We start from the raw sequence: 21525 nt of genomic DNA, 5'->3' as shown, positions 1-21525 counted from the left end.
TCGTGCTCTCATTGGTTCCACCCAAGTTCCTCCCACTGACGCTAGAATCGAGACAAAAAGATCCGTAACACTGTAGATTTGAGGTTTGTAACTGTAAAATGAAATGTGTGTTTTGAGAGTTTTAATTTGAAACTTGTACATTGATTTTTTTATTTTGGAAGTCTGCTAGTTACAAAACGAAAGTTTCATGTCGTGGCCTGACTATATATTCACATTTATACAACAGTTAGTTCCGACCGAGTGATTTGATTGATCAAGAGACTTTCCAAGAGTGCTTATATTGGACTATACCAGCACTGGGACTGTTTACAAACAGTATCACTTCGCTGTGCACAGGCGTTCTAAACGTTATTGTAGAAAATGTTTGTGTATCCTAGCAACAGCCATGTCCGAGTCTCCGTTTCGTGTTGGGACTATTTGTGTTGGCGGTGGAGCCTGATAAATGATTAAATACATTAACAAATCATAATCTGTTGTTGCTTATTGTTGTTGTAAAAATAAAATGAGCAGGTAGAACTGTTGTATAAAAGCAAGATCACACTCGAGGTCATGCATTGTTGCTGAAGATCAGCACTGGTGTGATTATCTACGGCACTCGGCCTGCGGCCTCGTGCTTACGACCGAATCACACCAGTGCTGATATTCAGCAACAACGCACTCCCTCTCGTGTGATGTTGCTTAAATATAGAATGGCTTGCCAGGCCACAGCAGTGACTTTCTGTCTCTCTGTTATCTAGCGGTGGGATTTAACCAGTCTGGCTGCTGCAGCCCAGAAGGTAAATACCGGTTTGTCTTCCTGCTCCAGAGGCTGTGTGACGTCACTCAGAACAGCAGGAAGAATGTGGTCCAGCTACTTTTCTGGCTCAGAGTCCAGTTTTATTTCAGACCTACATCAGCAAGCTGAGGAGAGACCTGGATCGGACCTGAAGAGGTCCAACACAGCGTGGAGCAGGACCAATGGTGCTCCCGGAACCTTATCTGGAGAGAAGGGGCAAATTTTAGGGTGGCACATGTTGTTACTTGTGGTAACTGTGGCTGCATTTAGCCTTTAGCTGTGCAATGCATGCTCCTTCAGTTTTTGTCATTAAAAAACAACATGTATCCAATACACTTTCCTCAGCTTAGAGAAACCAAAACATCTCCGAAATTCCCCACATGCCGTCTCATATCCGGAGGGTTGCAGGATCAAATCCAACTCAGATTCTTGCAGTCGTTGAGTCCTCAAGTAAGACACTTAAACGACATTGCCTGCTGGTGCTGGTCGGAGGGACTGGAGGTGTTCTCAGCAGCCCCGCTTCCATCAGTGCTCCTCTGGACAGCTGTGGCTATGTTGTAGCTCATCACCTTCACTGTGTGAATGTGTGAGTTCATCAAATACAAGCTAGTTACCATTTCATTCATTTTAATCATCTGATGCTTTCTTAACAAAAACTATTGTTATGTATACTTCTTTTGAAGAAAAAAAATTATATATATATATATATATATATATATATATATATATATATATATATATATATATATATATATATATATAACAGAACATTTGACAAGGACCGGGACAGGATCAGCGACAGCAGGGCGGTGGTTCATCTCTTGGTATCAGAGGGGTTGACAGCTCCTCCTGTCTGAGGAGGAGGACCCGGTGGGAGGAGGACTCAGGAGGAGGACCCAGGACCGCCAAGTGGTGACAGAACTGCAGACTCACACAGGAAGCTGCCCCTTCGCCGTCGACATGCCTCAGGTACAAACTAACTTTATTTTTGCTTTCAGGGACAAAGTTACACACCCGTAGAGACTTGGGCTTTCGGGTCCTACTGGAGGGTTTTATTTCAGGAGAGTTATCTGCTGGTTTGAGCTGCGGAGCAGAACCGGACCAGAACTCCTCTCACTGGAGCGATTGTGCTCCTGATAGAACCAGAAACAGACCGAGTGGGTTTTTTTGGTTTCGTTTTGTGTGAAATAGTTTTATCTCCCTCCGGTTCGGGAGTGAAAAACTTTCCAGATGTGTGCGGCCCCTCCCTGCGCGGCGCGGTGACGCACGTCACACCACGCAGTGCGTAAAAGTCCGAGGCCCGGTTCGGTTCGGGTCCAGAGGAAGGTTTCGACACACATTCTGATCCAGTACAGGATTAGCTGGCTGCAGGCCCGCTGATCCGAACCAGGCCAGCCAGGTTTCGTCCGAACCGCGGTGCCATATTCGCCGTTAAAAAGTTAGGAGAACATCTGCAGATCAGCTCCAACTCTTTCTTTTCTTAAACATGTTTCCGGTTCTGGTCCGGTCAGTGCGGCTCACATGCTCCAAACTACAATAACAGTTATCAAACACACCCTGAGTGTGTTTAAAACCACCAAAGCTGCAGATTCTGACGGACGGATCCGGGTCTGGCTTTGGGTGTGGCTCATCCTACAACCAGGAGACTCCATGGGCTCTGAGATCTGGTGCAGCTCAGTGGATTCAAAAGAAAATAAAAACTCCAAGCTGAAGCTGAAAGCAATAAAAACATCTTAAGGATTTCTTTAAAAAGACCCAAATATTACAAAGAGACTCAGATGTATGAATCATGTCTGACTGTAGGAGAGTCAGGCGGGTAAATCTCGGCAGGGCTAACTTTAGTTTATAATCATTCATGTTTAAATAGAATAAAAGTGCACCAGACAGCAGTAGCAAGACTTTTCTCCATCAACTTAAAACAGTTTGGAGATGAGATGTCATTCAAATCCAGCTGTTAGACCTGATGAAGGCAACCTGGTGCCTGCTCAAAGACGCTGGACATTGGGAATCGAACCTCCAACCTTCTGATTGGACACAGAGCAGTTAATCAGAATGTTTGGAGAACTTTCTACTTTTGTGTCTGTGAAGAGGTGCCTGTTCTACCATGCTCTGGTTCTTCTCGTGCAGAATCATTCATTTCATTAGTGGAGAAATCCTGGAGAATACATCAGGCCCTGTCCACACGTAGCCGGGGATCTGCCAAAACCTAGATATTTCTCTACGTTTTGGCCTGTCATCCACACGAAAATGGAGTTTTTTCACATGAAAATGGACCTTTTTAAAAGCTCCGGCCAAAGTGAAGATCTGCGTTTTCTCCGTTTTGGGTGTCTGCGTGTGGACGGACAAAACCGGAGTTTTAAGGTCCGCAACGTCACTTTCCGTGACAGAAAAATGCTGACATCACGTGTGCGACCTGTGTTTACGCTAGCCGACAGCATGGATGCCCTCAGAGCTGCGCTCGCTTTATCAATTGTCCAAGCGCTTTTTGCTTGTTTGTTTTTGCAAGCGGAATTACTGCTCCTTGCGGAAGACCACAGACGAAGGACGAGGTTAAGAACAGGGGAAATACTGCCGCCTACAGGTCTGGCATGTCCTTAACAACGTATTTATCCGGGTACATGTGGACAGAGTTATTTTTTTAACGAGATGGTGTGGATGCAAGTTTTTGGAGGGGCGGATCTTCGTTTTTAAAAAACCCGGCTACGTGTGGACTAGGCCTCAGTTATTTACCCCTCTACACACACACACACACACAAGGTGATGCGAGATCTCACCTTTTGCATCAGCTTGTGCTGCCATGTGTATACTACCTTTATAAACACTCCAAACTTGAAGAGAAACCTGTCCGTCCATTTTCTCAGTCTCTGATTTTAAGAATGATGTGCCAAAACCAAACTGTTTCCAAAAGTCCCGATTTGTGATGTCACAAACAGGAAAATTAGAATAAAACCAACTTTCATGTAGAAGAGCTGCTAGAGAAGCAGCAGCTCTAATTTGAGTCCCACCCGGATTGCAGAGCTTCTCAGCTTATAGCAGCCAATCAGGACATGAGTGGGCGTGGCCAGCAGTAGCTTGTTTTTTTAAGTGAGAGTACTAAAACAGCTAATTCTGGAAGGTACTGAAATGTCAATAATAAAACTGCTTAATTTGCTTAACATGGGAGGGATTTAGTTTGTAGACATGCTTTCTATAGACCATAGAACTGTTATTGCCTAAGACAAAAGTCATATGTCCCCTTTAAACTTGAAGGTCCCTGAATCTCACTGAAGTGCTGAACCTAAAGTCTTAAAACACGTGATGACATTTAAAGTAAAACAAAATTAACTTTTTATCCACATCAAATTTTGACTTTTAATGAATAAAAAAGCTAAAAGAAACAACTATCTTTGCCCTTTTGTAAGTGCAGACATTAGTGTAAAATAGTCTAGAAACAAGGATCCTCTCTAGAAGCCAAGCTGTTGTGATTGAGAAATCCATTCAGATACTTAGTTTCACAATAAGATCAGCAGTGTTGCTTAAGCTAACTCAAGCCAAACCGTTAAATTCCTTCAAAATAAAAGCCTAAAGCTGTTTACCGAGTTGCAGCGTCAGTCTGAGGTTTTTGCGTAAAACCAGTTCATTTCTCTGTCGGATGTGATTTTGACTGATAACAGAAACAGACCAAACTTGATCTGATCTTATCTTCAGCTGGTCTCTCACACATCTTCCTCTCTGTTTAGTATTCAGACCTAGAGAACGCAATCAACACTCTGGTCACCAAGTTCCACGATGCTTCGGCCGACAAAGGTCCAGCTCTGAAGGCCGATGAGTTCAAGGGACTTTTGTCCACTCAGCTGCCAAACCTGATGAAGGTAAGACCTTCAGCAGGGCTGGGTGTGGCGGCACACCTCAGCCTGCAAACAAAGACAGCCAGGAACATGTTCAGCAGTCTGAGACACACACACACACACACACACACACACACACACACACACACACACACACACACACACACACACACACACACACACACACACACACACACACACACACACACACACACACACACACAGACACACACACACACACACACACACACACACACACACACACACACACACACACACACACACATTCTCATTTTGCTAGTAGGTGTGAGGATCATCATTGACTTCCATTCATTTATAATATCCTCACTTTATAGGTGAACAGTGTGACATTGTTTCTCAGTATGTAGTATAGACAAGTGCACACACACACACACACACACACACACACACACACACACACACACAGGCTAAGTTGAATTTCATTTCATTTTCTCCATTACCAGGACTGACCTAGTATCTGCAGAAAGACACCAACAGTGTTTCTTTGTTTCCCTGTGCAAACAACAGGATACTCCAAACATAAAATAAAAAGTATAAAAGATAAAAATTAAAATTAAACTTGAAAATAAAACAAGTAAAACTAAAAAAAGACAGAATTTGGTGCAAAAGCTCCTTTATGTCAGTAAAGAAAAAGGTGAAACTAACGTATGAGATAAAGGCTTGAAACATCTGGCTTTGCATGAAATGAGTGTATCTCATTAGTTTGTTATCTTTTGTTAGAATTGTGATGATTATGGTTCACAGCTGATGAAAACCCCACATTCAGGATCTCAGACAGTTACGATACTGTGAAGAGGTTCGTCATTCTAGACTCAAAGTGTTGCACACTAATCAGCAAATGAATCCAGAAGGAGGCTGGACCTGACCCTCTGAATTGTTGTTCCTACAGGGAGCCGGCTCAGACCAGAATATGGGCGAGATCATGCAGAAGATGGGGGTTGCTGACGGTGAGGGCATCACTTTCAAACACTTCTGGGGCCTGGTCCAGTCTCTAGCCACCTCGCAGCACAGCCTCCTGAGCAGCCAGAGGGCCTCGTCATGTGGCTGCCTGCTTCTGTGAAGTTCAGCCTCCACTCGGCAGCCGGCAGCAGCTCTCCTCCATGTAGCACAGATGTTATCATGCAGTTAAACAGAAGGCCAAAGTTTAACCTTTAGTCTGCCACAGCAACTTGTTCCCAATGTCTCAGTGTCCTGGAAACAAATCCCACTCACGAATAAGGCTGGAAAATCCACTTTTGGTTTATTTATATGACTAATAGTAATGATAACCTCCAAAACAAGCAGCTGCTGTTCTGTCTGCAGGCGGCAGCATGTTCCTGCACCGAGGCTGTGTGTGATGTCATAGGAAGTCGGGCTGAGTCAGAACCAGTGTTGTTTAAAATGTTTTTGTTTGATTTTGTATCAGATATTCATTGATTAAAGTTTTCTTTGGATGCATTAAACCAATACGACTGTTTAATCATCGAATCAGAACGACCAATTCCAATAAACTTGTTGATTCCACCCATGTCATCTTCCTTTGTGTTTATCAGCAAAATATGCGTGATTATTATATGTCTGTTTATTGTTTATGGGGAGGTGTCTATTAGCAGGTAAAAGAGAACAGAGGGTGCTCAGGTGTGTTAATGGCTGCATCCTGTTTAGAGGAAGTGGGGCATGTTTTTACAGAGCATGTGCAGCTGCAGAAGGAGAAACCAGAGTGACTATAGCTTTAACAGAAAACTCATCTCAGGGTAGAGGAAATTTAACTTACTCCTTAACAACTGATGCACACGACCAGATATTAGCTGGTAGATTAACTCTTTGATGCATAATGGTCACTACAGTGGACAGGTACTCAAAATTGTTATTTATTTGTTTTTGCTATTAAGCACAGCTGTTGAAGACTTAATTGCATTTGAGCTCCTCCATTTGGACCTCAGTAAGCCAAGCCACCAGGGACGAAATTTTGATTTCAGAAGTGGGAGGGACACAGCAGGCTTGTGCGGATTTGGGGTGGGGGGTGTTATGTAAAGACCGCTTGACACGTCACGTGCCCATCTCAATAATTTTTCCATCCTTATTGAAGTGCAGATTTGGCTGTTGACAATGGATAGGCCATCGTATTTATTGTTTTGGGTCTTTTTTTATTGTTTTTGGTGCAACATTTTCTAACAGGGAGTGAGATTCCTTTTTTATTTAATTTTTGTTTGTTATTTTTATTCATTTAGAAGTTCTGGTTCTGGACATTTCAATGTTAAATGAAGGTTCATTTGTTGCATTTTAAAGGGTGTACTTGCATTATTATGATATATTAACATTATATTAGTGGTTATTTTGGTCTAGATAATGTTGACAATGATATCGTTTATCATCAACAATTTGTTGGACAAAATATCGTCCAGCAAAATGTGTTACTTTCCCAGGCCTAGTCAAAAGTATAAAAATTATTTATACATAAACGGTCCTCCTGAGATCTGGCCGTTTGTTCATTTGCTGTGTTAGAGGACATGCTGAACTAATGTTTTACACATGATCATCACCCTAACATTTGAGTGTATAAAAACATATTAAATATGTTTTTCCCTTAAAAGTGTTTAAACAGTTGTTGCATTTCAACACACAAAAAATAAATGGAAAAAATAAGATAAAATCTAATGAAAAGTGTACATCTTTGACATTAAGCTTAAAAAAATCTGTTGACGATGATGATACTGTTCATTTTTCAGAGCTTTTTAATGTGAAAATATGCATTGCAATAGATAAGTTTACAATAAAGTTAAATGATAAAAGTTTTGAAGTTACACTTCTACTACTACTACTACTAGTAATAATAATTATGATAATAGTAATAATAAAAATAATAATAATTATAATAATACGAATAAATTGTGTCTGAAGAGTCAGTTATGTGGAGGAGATGAGTTTGTAAAAGTTAGTTTTGAGTATGTTTGTGAAGGAGGAGGTGAGTCTGAGCTTAATGCAGGGGTGTCACATGTTCCAACTTACGTTTTGACTTTGAAAGAAGTCTCTTATATCCACTTTTCGTTTTCTTGACATGCTGCCTCCTGGCTGTGCCTAACTACCAAAGACTCACAAATGAACACTTATTCAAATGTTATGTAATGGAAGCTGAGCTGAGCTCTGATATTACACAGCGTCTAGTTGACGATGTGACTCAGTACCGGTGTTGCCTAGCGGCTCCAAACTAGCAAAACAACGTGAGCACGTTCTGACTGTTTACAACTTGAGTGACAGCAGCAACAGCCAATAATACGTTAGCAAGTATCAGCAGAGCCAATAGATTAGCTTTTGGGTGGGTCTAATAGTAAACCGGTTTCCGTTTCGGTCCTAGTGCTCAACCATATCCATTTAATGGAGCGTAACATTGTTTTTGGACGGAAAAAAGTGCGGGGGACCAAAACTGCCTTTTGAAAAAGTGGGGGGGACATGTCCCACCCGTCCCCCCCAAAATTACGTCCCAGCAAGCCACCATATTTCATGTTCAGAATGCACGCTGTCCACTGAGGTGGAGTCATCGTTCTCGGGTCTAGGTGAGTCCTCCTCCTCAATTAACAATCTTTGGGGTTCTGTGTTCCACAGGTGAGGAGCGGAGAGGTACCAGCTGTGCTCAGTTAATCATTTGGAGCTCGGGTTTAAAAGGAGGATGGAGACACTACTCGAAGCCGGATGATTACTCCAGTATTGGATTACCACCACAACCTTCACCAAACTCTGCTAAGAACCAAGGATCTTCATACACGTCTCATCCTCCTCCACCGCTCCTGCATTTCTCCTCTCTGCTTCCTCACCTCCCGTCCGGCTGGATCGCTATACTTGTCACCTTGGCACCCCGCTTGCCCCGCAGCTCGCTGAGCTAAGAACTCTGAACAATCGCCCACGGCATAATTCACTGGATTTCAGTGCTACTTTAGTTCCCGTTTGTGTAATAAAAGACTTTAATTTCTTACCTCCTGACTCCTGAGCTGATTCTGCATGTCTTGGGTTAAACGCCTTCCACAAGCCATGACAGGTGGACATGTAATAAATTATTTGTAAATTATAAAATTTTACAAAAAAAATTTGTTGAAATTTGTTTCATTCACACCCAAAGACAAATGAAAAAAAAATGTTTAAAAAATCAGGTTGAAGATTTCATAATTCATACATCAAAGGGTTAAAAGCTGCATTAAAAACTTAATTCCAGGTTTGTCCACATCTACATTGTTTATATCGTACAACTGTTTTTGGACGACAAAACGTGCAGGAGACAAAAATTGACTTTGGAAAAAGTGGGAGTGTGTGTGTGTGGGGGGGCACATGTCCCCCCTAATGCGGTGCGATCAGGTGTTACAACGATTACGCAATAGGGGTATGAAGTTGGTGTGGAGGGTAGTCTTAGGGCCGTCAAGGACTTCCTGTTATCTTCAACATAACTTGCTTTTATGCCGATTGAAGCAACGCTCCTTAATTGTTTTTCACTAACCGCACCAAAATGTGTTTGTCCTTCACAGTCCAGCGTGAACTGTCTGGTGATCTGCGCTTCATATCTAAAGGCCAGAAGCTCCGGATCTCTGCCTTGCTCCAGATTGCCTCTCAACTGATTCTGTTTGCAAAAGCAACTCCAAATTTCCTTGTCTACTTCATCTTCATTATTCATTTTTTTCCTGTAGATTTAATGCAAAAGTGTGCTGGGTATGTGTTCACTTTTACATGAATAGGATAGTGCCGTAAAAGGTTTTTGGTAGCTTGAAATAATGTGAGCTCAATTAATCTGAAAGTATGAAAAAGCCATGATACGAGAAAAAAACCTAAACAGAGGGGAAAAAAAGCATAAAACAATAATTGCTATTGTTTAGTAAAAGAATCAAAGGATCCTGAATCGTAATTTAATCGAATCGTAACGTACCTAAGTTGGCACAGCACTAGACAAACAATGGTTTGAGCAGATGTGTTGGTGCATGCAGTGTGTGAGAGGTTCTGGTACATTTGGGCCTCAACACTAATTCAACAGTGTGGGGGACTGAAGGACGAGCAGAGTGTCAAAGACGTTTGACTTTTGTGCGACAGCACGATTGCCAAAAGGTAACTATAGTTGTGAGGTGTTAATTACCTTTTTTAACCGCCTTTATACTACACTCAGCATGACTTCGAATATCGTCGAAAGAGTGGAAAATTGGCTAAAAACGGGCCAAAAGTCTCACAGTGCATGCTTTGCTATCGACTCAGGTGTTTCCTGTAATCAGCAGCATCAGTCAGTCTGCTTATTTAAAGGCTCAAAGGTAGTCACCGTCCTGTTTGGTATCAAGGTGTGTACCACACTGGAAATAGAGGTCAAAATCTCACAAAATGTCTCACAAAATTAGAAAGACTACTCAACAGCATTAAAAGAGAAAGGCTAGAAGACCATCTAAAATTAGCTAAAGGTTGAATACATTCTCAAAGAAGGTAGGCTAGAAGATCGTCTTCAAGCAGCTAAAGGAAAGAAGACCATCTCAAACCAGCTAAGGATTGAAGGCTGGAAGATAATCTCCAAAAACTGAAAGGATAGAACAGTGTTTTTCAACCTTTTTTGAGCCAAGCTACATTTTGTTATTTAAAAAAATTACAAGGCACACCACCAACCAAAAATGTAAAAAATAAAATAGATACTCTGTAGCCACCTGTATTATTAACAATATAGTCATTTTATCCTGAATCTGAATCAATTAAACACTTGAATGAAATGAAATGACTGTTTTCCACCTAAAAGTCATTTCCCCCCTCGCCTCTGACACAGAACTAGTCTGCATGAGATATGGTCTCAAGGTCTCATGCATTTGTTATAAACTGCTTCCTTTCCAGCCCAAGAGAAGAATGAAGAAAAGGACTCTTCTTTTAATAAATCAAAGAACTCTATTTTTAATAAAGCTAATCAAACAAAGTGTTAGTCTATAATAAGATGTGACCAATCTGTGAAATCAAAATATTAATTAATTTATTATAATCCTATAGAATATAATAAGTAATACGACTTTAAATGTTTCCACTAGGACTGATCTCACGTAGCATTAATAGACGACACATTGCTTTTACTGATCCAATCAGAATCTGCCAGATCTGACGGAGGCGTGGTTTTGGTGGTGTTTGGTAAATCTGACATCTTTTCATTCGACCATAAACCAAAACATCCAAAGTATAAAACTATGCCCACGTCATCTTTAATGCCAGTTCAAAGCGTTCTAGAGAGTTGTCGGAGTGGCCAAAAGAGCCAACGACAAGCTGGATAAACCTGTTGCCGTCCCACCTGCTGCAACGGTTCCTTTCAGAATAACAGCTGAACCAACACGACCCCATTTTGTGTCTTGTTAGATGCCGATAAACTGTTGTGGCCCGGAAGTATCTCAAGACTGGTGGTCGGCTGCCACGGCTGTTTCTACAAGCTTCGGCTCCAAATGTCCAAGCTGGCCCTCTACACCTCCTGATCTAACTGGGACTTCCACTAAGGGTACGTAGACCGACGGAATGGAGTCGAATGTGTTTATGAATCTCCTAACCAAAGCTTAGCGCAAAGACATCACCTTCACTTCCCACCAGAACTAATCGTTTCTTCGGATTTGATGGTTCTGAGCAACATCACACATTACACCATTCTCCGTCTCATCCACCTTAGTTACACCATACATTTAGTGTTAAAGTTAGTCTAGTTTTAATTTGTTTAGTAATAAATCTTTAAACTTTTAAAACTTGACTCTCTCTTCCGTTGTCTCTGAGTTAATACGAAGCTGTTATCTAATCCCTGCAATAAAAAGTTCCAATCTTCTGGTTAAAGGTGCCAAAAGATCCATAAGGTTGATTCCATATTTCCTATGGAATCTCACATCTCATGGTTCATTAGATAACATGTGAATTAACCCATTACACACACTAAAAAGTATTTTAATCATCTTTTTATTTCTTCTTTTGAATAGAAAGTGCACTGCACTTCAAAAACAAAGCTGGAACATGAAATTCCACAACAATGTGGTCTTAAACCTTTAGCAAACAATTTCTGTCTTAAAGCCTTCTGTTAGCAGTAATACAGAAAATAATGCTTATTCTCACAGAACCAATGATATACATGGAAAATATTTCACTGTTCCACACAGAGAATTATGACGACTTGCATGTACAAAATGCCAATCTCATTGTTCTTAACTCACTTGGTGTGAAGCCTGTGCCTGTTTGGAACAACACAGCTGATATCCTGGCAGGAATGGAAGAAAGACACACGCGAAGCTCTTCTTCAACCGCTCTCAGTCCCTCTCTGTTTTTAGTTTTTATAGCAGTCAGACTTGAGAAGCTCACTTCACACAGATATGTTGTGGAAAATGGGAGCAATGTCAAAATGGCTTTGTTTGCCAGAATGGGGATCTCTTGGGCAGCAGTCAACCAAAAACTGTCCAAAGGTAGATCAGCAAAGCTTAGCTTTATACCACCATTTTGTCTCAGTTCAGTCAGTTCCTCCTGCTCCTGCAGAGCCGTGTCCTTTCCAAGAACTGCTGGGCTGCATGGGTCCCTAACCCAGTCGACGCATTCAGTGAAGGCTGAAGAGAAATAAAAAGACGTCTTCTCCTCCAGAGTTTTTAAATGTTTGCCTATTATTTCACACAATGCAGCAGTGTGAACATCTTGCCATTTCTTGGTGAGTAGGAACATTTTAAGGTTGCCACTTTCCACATGTTGCTGCCAGAGGTATACCTTTGAACGGAATCCATTTATTTTATCCGTACTTGTGAGCCGGTTTTCATTTCGGCCTTGCATTCGTATGTTCAGTTCATTCAGATGTTGAAAAATATCCGCCAGGTATGTCAGCTTTGCACACCACTCATCATTTGAAAGCAGCTTTGCGTAATCGGACCCCTCATTTGTCAAAAACAATCTAAGTTCCTCCCGCAGCTCATACACACGAGCCAGCAACTTGCCGCGCGACAACCATCGGACTTCTGTATGGAACAGCAAGGCCTTATGCTCCGCCAGGGGCGTGTCCAGGGAGTGGCCTGGGGTAGCACATGCCACCCTTGGAATCTGATTGGCCACCCCAGGTGCTGCCACACTAATTTACCTTTAAATAGGCTTTTCATTGTCCACAAAAGGCTTGGGGGTAAAACAAAAGAAGCATAACCATTGGTGCTACCCATGCACAAAATTGTGCCTCACCTGGGCCACCCCATTTTAAAAGATCTGAACACGCCACTGTGCTCCGCTCCCAGTTCTTCACACAAAGAAGCAAATATGCGGCTTTTCACAGGTCGTGTCTTTACAACGTTTACCATGTGCACAACATCATTCAGCACAGGGGCTAGCTCTTCTGGTAAAGTCTCAGCCATGACGGCCTCACGGTGTAAGAAACAGTGCGTAACAATCACATCTGGGTTTCTTTCCTTCACTCTGCTCACAAAGCCTTTAGTGCGCCCGACCATGGCTGCGGCTCCATCCGTGCAGACACTCGTACAGTTTTCCCACTTAAGTCCTCCTTGTTCAAGAAATTCTGATGTGACCCAAAACATTTCCTCTCCTGTTGTCTTTTCTGGCAACACTCTGCAAAATAGGAAGTTTTCTCTTATTGACTTATTGACTCCATCCACAAAACACACATTCATTGACCAACAGTTGAGCATGTCCACTAATATCTGTACACTCGTCAAGTTGCAACGCAAATTTCTCAGCGATACGGATCTTTTCCAAAACCACTCTTTCGATGCCAGCAGACATGTCATCAATAGAATATAGAAAATAGCAGTGAAAATAGCTCTTTTATCCCCGTTGTCTTGCTTTCATTTTTTCGTTCTGCCGAGGACCCATGAGTCGACCGGAAAGGGAGGAGACTTAGGCTCCCTATATTATCCATGGTCCCCATCTGCCTGGACCTAACATCTGGAACATGTTTCTCTGACAGCTGGTAAGCAACTATCTATTTGCAATTCCACCTGCTGATTTTTGCATCAAACACCACACATAAGCAAGATGAATCTGCACACAAAGAAATTAAAGAGACTTTAAAAATCACTCATGAATAAAAAATATTAGAGTTTTTCATTGTGATGAAGAGAAGGTGAGCACCCTCTATTCAACTTCTTTCCTTCAGGCGTACCTCGGAAAAAGTCCAGGTAAGAGGAGAAGACGTACTTATTCATGACTTTGATCCTCCCAAAGATCTCTAGCTCGGTCTGGTCATTACGACTGGCTGCATCCATCACTTGTTTTGATCTAATGTACAGATCATTTTCCTTTGCAACCACCTGGTCCAACCAGATCTGTCTGTTCTGAGGGGCCAGCTCATAATTATCCACAGTGCAGCCGTAGAACCCTCGTTTTAGCGGCTCGGGCCAAGGCTGGTTTGTTACCATGGGGTGGTCTTCTCCCATAAAGGCTGTGCACAGGTGGCTGTCCATACCCTGAGAATGTCCTACCTCACATCCAATTACACTCATCAAGGAAAGAGAAAAGATCCTAAAGTTCTGCACTGAGGCTGAGAACACAGCTGTCATGAAGTAACGCCCCCACCTCTCACAGTTGTAGGAGCACTGCTGCAACTGAAAGGTCTGACGACAAAAGCCATTGAACTTGGAGGCTTTGAGACCGTGCTGCAGCTCCTGAAGAGAAGCCTCCATTTGCTCATCAGCAAAGGTCAGACGGAAGAGCGCCATTTCTGCCTGGCTGTCACTTCTCATGAACTTCCCCTCCAAACTCACACTGAGATTCGTCTTGTGCACTTTGTTAATACATTCATTCAGTACATAGTACAGGTCTGAAGTGACTTCTTCTCTGGCGTTAAATCTTATCTCCACTAGCAGATCCTGGATGTTGGAGATGTGCTTCAGGACGACGTTCTCCTCCACTGTCAGTTCCTTCAGCCAAACAGCTTTTAGGTGACCTTTGTCAGGATCATAATCAGGAGCACGCCTTTTCTCGTTCTCCTCAAAGAACAGGCTCCAGGTGAGGCCCTCCAAGCAGTCAATAGACTGGTACTTTTTGTGCAGCTCCATTGGTACAAACATTTGAGGGTGCCTCGGCCATTCCAAGGTTTGAACATACAACATACTTCCTTCATAATTTGGAAGATTTGGACCTGTACAGCCAAGTGTTCTTTTAATCAACAGGTCACCTCTCAAGTTTAGTTGAGCAACAACTCCAGTGCTGTGGTCATGAGATCTCCAGAACCCATCTCTTCCCGTCACAATCACCCCATCAGAGGTAACGGACACCAGAGTAGTGTGGACGAGCAGCTTTGCTTCCACTCGGAGGGAGTGGAGAATTTCTAACACTTTCAGAATAAAGTGCTGGTCCTCTCCTAGGTTGCAGCTGATGAGGCTGATGATGTCAATGTGACCAGACAGGATTTCAGTCCTCAAAGTAGATACCAGTCTACCAATTTCTTCTGGACCATATCCAGCAAACTTTAATGCTCCTGTGGTGGTCCTGCTGCCATGACCAACCAGTACAAGATCATTGTTCACAGAGGAGTACATCTGATCCCCACGCAGAACTTGCACTGCCCCCTGGTGGTATCTTATGAGGGTTGATTCAGCCGGATGCCTCTCAAACAGGCGAGAAGCTGATTGGATCACTGCAGGGTCGTCCTCCTCAATAACTATAGTCCGATGTTTGTGTTCATGGTCTTGTTCCCTAAAGGTCACATGACACAGAGAGAGATCAGTTCTGTCTACATGTTGTTGCCTTTTCCCACTAGTACCTAATCAGCACGGCTCAGCTTGGGTCTGCATGGTTTTAAACCTTTTCCAGTACGAGTCAATGATTGGTGCCCCTTTCCTGAACCCAACTTCAATGTGGTTACTAGCATACCAAGCCGGGCAAATATGTGACATCAGAAAACTGTCAGTCACTGATTGGCTATGGGGTGGAGTCATTCACAGTATCCTGCACTTCCACCAGCTTATATTTCCTGTTCTCTTCTTACATAAAGCAACAAAGACAATGGTTGTGTACGGGTCACCGTGTGCTTCGTTCTCTCTCTCTCTCTCTCTCTCTCTCTCTCTCTCTCTCTCTCTCTCTCTCTCTCTCTCTCTCTCTCTCTCTCTCTCTCTCTCACACTCACACTCACACTCTCACACACACACACACACACACACACACACACACACACACACACACACACACACACACACACACACACACACACACACACACACACACACACACACACACACACACACCACCTCCTGCTACTCCTAGAGTCATTTTTCAGTTGCAGTGGAAAACCACCTGAGCCGTGTCAAGTCGGGGTGAGCCGCACTGAGAAAGCACTAGTGGAAAAGGGGCATTAGATGTGCACCAATCCTATAAAGCTCACCTGACAAGTTTCATGTCCAGGTCTAGTGTACAATACACTCTAAATTATGTCTTAGTCGTTAAAAACAAATTAAAACAACATTCAGGTTCCTTAGAAAGAAGTGAGGATCAGGCAGACCTCATCCACTCTCTGGGCCCTGCCACCAAAGAGCTTTTTGGCCGCCTCAGTGACCAGAAATTAGAGCCCAAACATCGCTTCCTCACTAGAAGACACATTGAAAGGTTCGAGGAGGTCTTCAAAATACTCCGCTTATCAAAGTTGATGTCCGTGGACATGTGGACGCATTACTTCAGAGAGTTCTTCCAGACCTGACTTTTAATTACATGACTCATCTAATACACGTTGAATAACATCTTCCATATTTTACTTTTGATTTTTTTTGTACTTACAGCTGGACAGAAAACACAGAAATGTCCTATTATTTCCTCTCTGTTACCTTTTTTTATCTTTACTGTGTAAAACCCAACATTGCAGCTTAATGATAATGTTAGCAGCACCTAACAGCCTGGGGTGCATGTCAGTCAAACGTGTTAAAAACGTCATTCTGAATAAATAAGGAGTTACCTGTTCAATGGGAGTGAGCTAGACTGGCGGCTCCAAACATTCTGATCTGGAATTATAAAACAAAGCTGATATTCATCATGCAGTTGTTCCAATGACCGCTAGAGGGTGTAGCTGACTGAACAGAGGACAGACTGAAGCTTCTGTCCCAGTTTCAGGGTTGGTCCTTCCTCTAACCTGTTCACACGTGCTACTGTGGCTCTTTTAAGGTATCTGAAACAAAAACCAATCGGACCACTTCCTGAAGGGGCACCTGCTGTGTGCTGATTGGTCAGTCCCTTTGACTGATTGGTACCTCACTTTGCCTTGAATCAAACATGGAAACAGCAGCTCCAAGTTGTATCACAGCAATAACTTCGTTAGGTCATGTTGCTGATTAAAAATTAAAAAATGTTCTTTCTTTGTTTCAGATCTCAAAAGATAATCTCTAATTTCTAACTTAAATTTTGAAATTCTGTAATGCAATTTTAAATTCTGATGTAGTTGGAGCCTCAACGCCAGGGGCTGGGACCCCACCATGGGTCTGAAACAAGCAACAGAAATATAAAAAACACCTAAACATCTAGTTCGTAATAAAATATTCTTACCATAACTGAGGTGAAAGCTAAATATCAACCAATCAATCAACATTGTTTATTTGGTTATTTTAACGACAAGAAAAGGGGGAAAAAACACAATAATATAATTTACAAGTAGAATAACCAAAAGGTGTAGGCTGAAGCCTAGCTTTTATGGCTAACCTATTTACAAAATCTATTTTATACACAGAATGATAGGAAAAAATGAATAAAAATATAAAAATTGTAATAATAATAACGAACGAGAACAAAAATACATCAGCAAAAAATAAATTAAAATTTAAACACATTAAAAATGATAAATTTATAAATATTTAAAAAATAATAACCATATGAATGTAATTTGTTTTAAATAAGCTGAGGCAGTGTGTTTTCTTTGTTCCCTCCTTTATTTAGCTTTATTGTCCAGCCAGCAACATTAACGTTAATAATAGAAAACGTTCTGGCTTGATCATATTGTCCTTTATGTTAAAAACTGACACAGAGGCAGCTCCTCCTGATGTCAAAACTAATTGTCTCAGAGAATAAATGCTCCAAATAAAGTGACATTAAAAAGTCAGCACGTGTGCTCTGTCATCTTTGTGTAATGATCTTACCAGACGACAGTCCTGCTGCCAAACACAACAGGAAAATAAAACCAGTACATGTGTGTGGTTCCATGGTGCCGCGGGATCCGGAGTGAGCATCAGAACGGAGCTTTGAGTCGTATCTGAGCCCACATTTGGCTAGACAAGGATGGAAATGAGTTTATCAGCTACATATTCAAACGTCATACTGGTTCGGTTGTGAGTTTAAATTATTACCACATAAGGTGTGACAGAAGATCAAACATCTCCCCTGATCACGTGTTGCAAAAACCCATCAGCTGTTTTCTCTAGGAGTTGGTGAGTTTAAAATTCACTGACCCCCACCTTCCATGTTGGATCCTGCAGGATAAGGGGTTGCTTCAGCTCAACGACTTTTACAAAAGAAACACATTCGATTCCAGAGCTTGCTTAAGATTCAGGCCAAGTTTGGTCCAAATAAGACAATTGCTTTTGTTGTTTCCCCAATAATCCACCAGATCAATAACTGACTCCCTGTTCACCCTGAACCCCACCCAGAGGCATTCATTGTTTTTGGTATTTTGTGCTTTTGCTTCTCATAATGCAGCAAAGTTGATTCATCTTAAGCAGATCTGATCAGATAGTAGATAATCAGTGGGTCTTCCATAGTTGCTATGGTTCCATGTAATGTAAGATTCTTTTTTAGAGCACCATTCAAATTTCCAAGCTAACCTTTGGCTGCTGCCAGCCAACCACACTCACATGTTCTGGGCCTGTCCAACACTTGTCAGAGCTAAGGTGTGGAGCGCCAAAAACCATTTTGCAAAGATTATTTCTGATTTTAATGGGTCACTCTGAGTTTTTAATGCAGGTTGAACATGAAAATAGTCTCCTACATCTATCTCCTGCATTAGCTTCTGATGGAAAACAGACGGTGAAACTCTAGGATTAGAAAAGCCTGTCAGATCTACGTCACACTGTCGCTTAACATTCATGGAAGGTTAACGGGGAAGGTTGTTGTTGGTTTAGCGTACAGGAAACAGCAGAGAACATCTTGGCTAGTAGAAGTTAACCGTTAGCATTAGAAACTCCACCACACAGCATAACTCCTTCAGGCTTGTGTTATTTGTGGAGGTAAAACATCAATGTTGCAGAGCAAACATTCAAAAGTGACTTGACAAGAAAGTGATCGCTTATTCCTCACTAAGGTCCCAACTGGGACCTCCATCAGTCCTCTGGTGAGAGGTGTGGGACACCTTGGACAGACCTCCAATTAACCAAGTTTTTTTTTATCCATGGGAGGAAGCCAAAGTACCTGGAAAAACTCATGCGGACATGGCAAGAACGTACTAGCTCCATGGATGTGCTAGCTCCGTCACCATCATCATCATCATCATCATCATCATCATCATCATTATTGTTATTATTACTTTTATTAATAAGTTCGCAGTTTGCTATAAATATAGTTTGAGTGGGATACAAAAGAGTAAAGTCTTAGTGAAACAAGTCAAAATCTACAGTTTTAAGGTTTTATTACATTTGAGTTTGACATGAAATTTTGATGATTTTTAAACTTTTGTTGTTTGAAAACTTTAAAGTATTTAATTGTATTAACATAGAGTTAAATAAAGCAGATGCGCAGATTATACTTTTTAATATACGGCAACATTTGTTTGCAATGGAAGAAATGATCTGCTTTTTAGTTGTTGTTCAAGTTTCAACATTTAGTTGAGTTTAGAAAAAGACCAAGAACATTTTTAAACCTAAATCAGAAATATCAGAATGTAAACCAGATTAAGATTAAACCTTTGGCTTTATGCACTTAACATAAAGTAAAGAAACACATCAGATCTATGTTCTATTTGAACCTGTAATGAATTCTAGCTGACACCAGAGAGAATTAGAACAAGAACGTGAACAGGAGATGCCAGCAGACCCTCAAAGACATAAAACAAAATCCAGTAGGTTAGGGAGCTTCATGAGACACAGCAATGGGTTTCCCTCACTCCACAAATAGGTCTTTATCTGTGATTATACACTCAACAAAAATATAAATGCAACACCTTTGTTTCTGCTTCGATTTTTCATGAGATGGACTTAAAGATCTAAAATTCATTCCAGATACACAATATTACCATTTCTCACAAACATTGTTCACAAATCAGTTTAAATGTGTGATAGTGAGCACTTCTGCTTTGCTGAGATAATCCATCCCACCTCACAGGTGTGCCACATCAAGATGCTGATCTGACATCATGAATAGTGCACAGGTGTACCTTATACTGCCCACAATAAAAGGCCACCCTGGAATGTGCAGTTTTTTGCTTTACTGGGGGTCTGGGACCACCATTTGCCTCATGCAGTGCAACACATCATCTTCACATAGAGTTTATCAGATTGTCAATTGTGGCCTGTGGAATGTTGGTCCACTCCACTTCAATGGCTGTGTGAAGTTGTTGGATATTAGTGGGAACTGGTACACGCTGTCGTGCACTCCATTCAAGCACATGGGGCCGTGCATTATCTTGCTGAAACATGAGGTGATGTTCATGGATGTACGGCACAACAATGGGCCTCAGGATCTCATCACGGTATCCCTGTGCATTCAAAATGCCATCAATAAAATGCACCTGTGTTCTTCATCCATAACAGATGCCTGCCCATACCATAACCCCACCACCACCATAGGCCACTCGATCCACAACATTGACATCAGCAAAGCGCTCACCCACACGACGCCACACACGCTATCTGCCATCTGCCCTGAACAATGTAAACCGAGATTCATCCGTGAAGAAAACACCTCTCCAATGTGCCAGACGCCATCAAATGTGAGCATTTGCCCACTCAAGTCTGTTACGGCGACTACCTGGAGTCAGGTCAAGACCCCGATGAGGACGACGAGCATGCAGTTGAGCTTCCCTGAGACGATTTCTGACAGTTTGTGCAGAAATTGTTTGGTTATGCAAACCAATTGTTTCAGCAGCTGTCTGAGTGGCTGGTCTCAGACGATCTTGGAGGTGAACCTGCTGGATGTGGAGGTCCTGGGCTGGTGTGGTTACACATTGTCTGTGGCTGTGAGGCCGGTTGGATGTACTGCCATATTCTCTGAAACGCCTTTGGAGACAGCTTATGGTGGAGAAATGAACATTCAATGCACGAGCAACAGATCTTGTTGACATTCCTGCTGTCAGCATGCCAATTGCAGGCTCCCTCAATGCTTGTGGCATCTGTGGCATTTTGCTGTGAGACAAAACTGCACATTCCAGGGTGGCCTTTTATTGTGGGCAGTATAAGGTACACCTGTGCACTACTCATGATGTCGGATCAGCATCTTGATGTGGCACACCTGTGAGGTGGGATGGATTATCTCGGCAAAGCACAGGTGCTCACTATCACACGTTTAGACTGATTTGTGAACAACGTTTGTGAGAAATGGTAATATTGTGTATCTGGAATGAATTTTAGATCTTTAAGTGCATCTCATGAAAAATCGGAGCCGAAACAAAGGATCCCGGATGGGTCTATGATGTTGTTGACCTCTTTTAACCTTTTGAGCTCTACAGCATTGCATTCTCACACAGGCTTCGTGAGGCAGCTCCACCATGTGTCAGCATCCTCATGTTTGACGCTAGGAGGCACACAACCTGTTACCACATGGCTATTTCCAGGTCACTGCTAATCCTCTGCAAGCTTATTTCTCCTGCTTAGCATCTTACCAGGTGTAGGTCTCGCCGTGCTAACAAATCAGTTCTATCGAAGGGTTCTTCTTCTCTGTAGCTGAAACCTCACACCATCTGAGGTTAGATTCATTGCAAAACTTTAAAACTGTGCTGTTACTGTCAGGATGAAGCTGGATGAAGACTAAGTAGAGGTGACTTTAGGT

The 21525-nt window shown here is 42.1% G+C and overlaps 1 protein-coding gene across 1 annotated transcript; it reads left to right on the top strand.

The window, feature by feature from the left end:
• The first annotated feature begins 1615 nt into the window (after positions 1-1615).
• Positions 1616-6147, top strand: s100v2 (S100 calcium binding protein V2). Its single transcript, XM_015955739.3, has 3 exons — positions 1616-1744; positions 4495-4626; positions 5534-6147. Exons 1-3 carry the CDS (start codon positions 1736-1738, stop codon positions 5702-5704), a joined length of 312 nt encoding a protein of 103 aa, XP_015811225.1. The 5' UTR covers positions 1616-1735; the 3' UTR covers positions 5705-6147.
• The last annotated feature ends 15378 nt before the right edge of the window (positions 6148-21525 follow it).

The sequence above is a fragment of the Nothobranchius furzeri genome, chromosome 11 (genome assembly GCF_043380555.1).
Source record: "Nothobranchius furzeri strain GRZ-AD chromosome 11, NfurGRZ-RIMD1, whole genome shotgun sequence".
Taxonomy (NCBI): Eukaryota; Metazoa; Chordata; class Actinopteri; order Cyprinodontiformes; family Nothobranchiidae; genus Nothobranchius; species Nothobranchius furzeri.
Note: the sequence above shows the minus strand (reverse complement) of the source record. Positions and strands in the feature narration are given on the sequence as shown.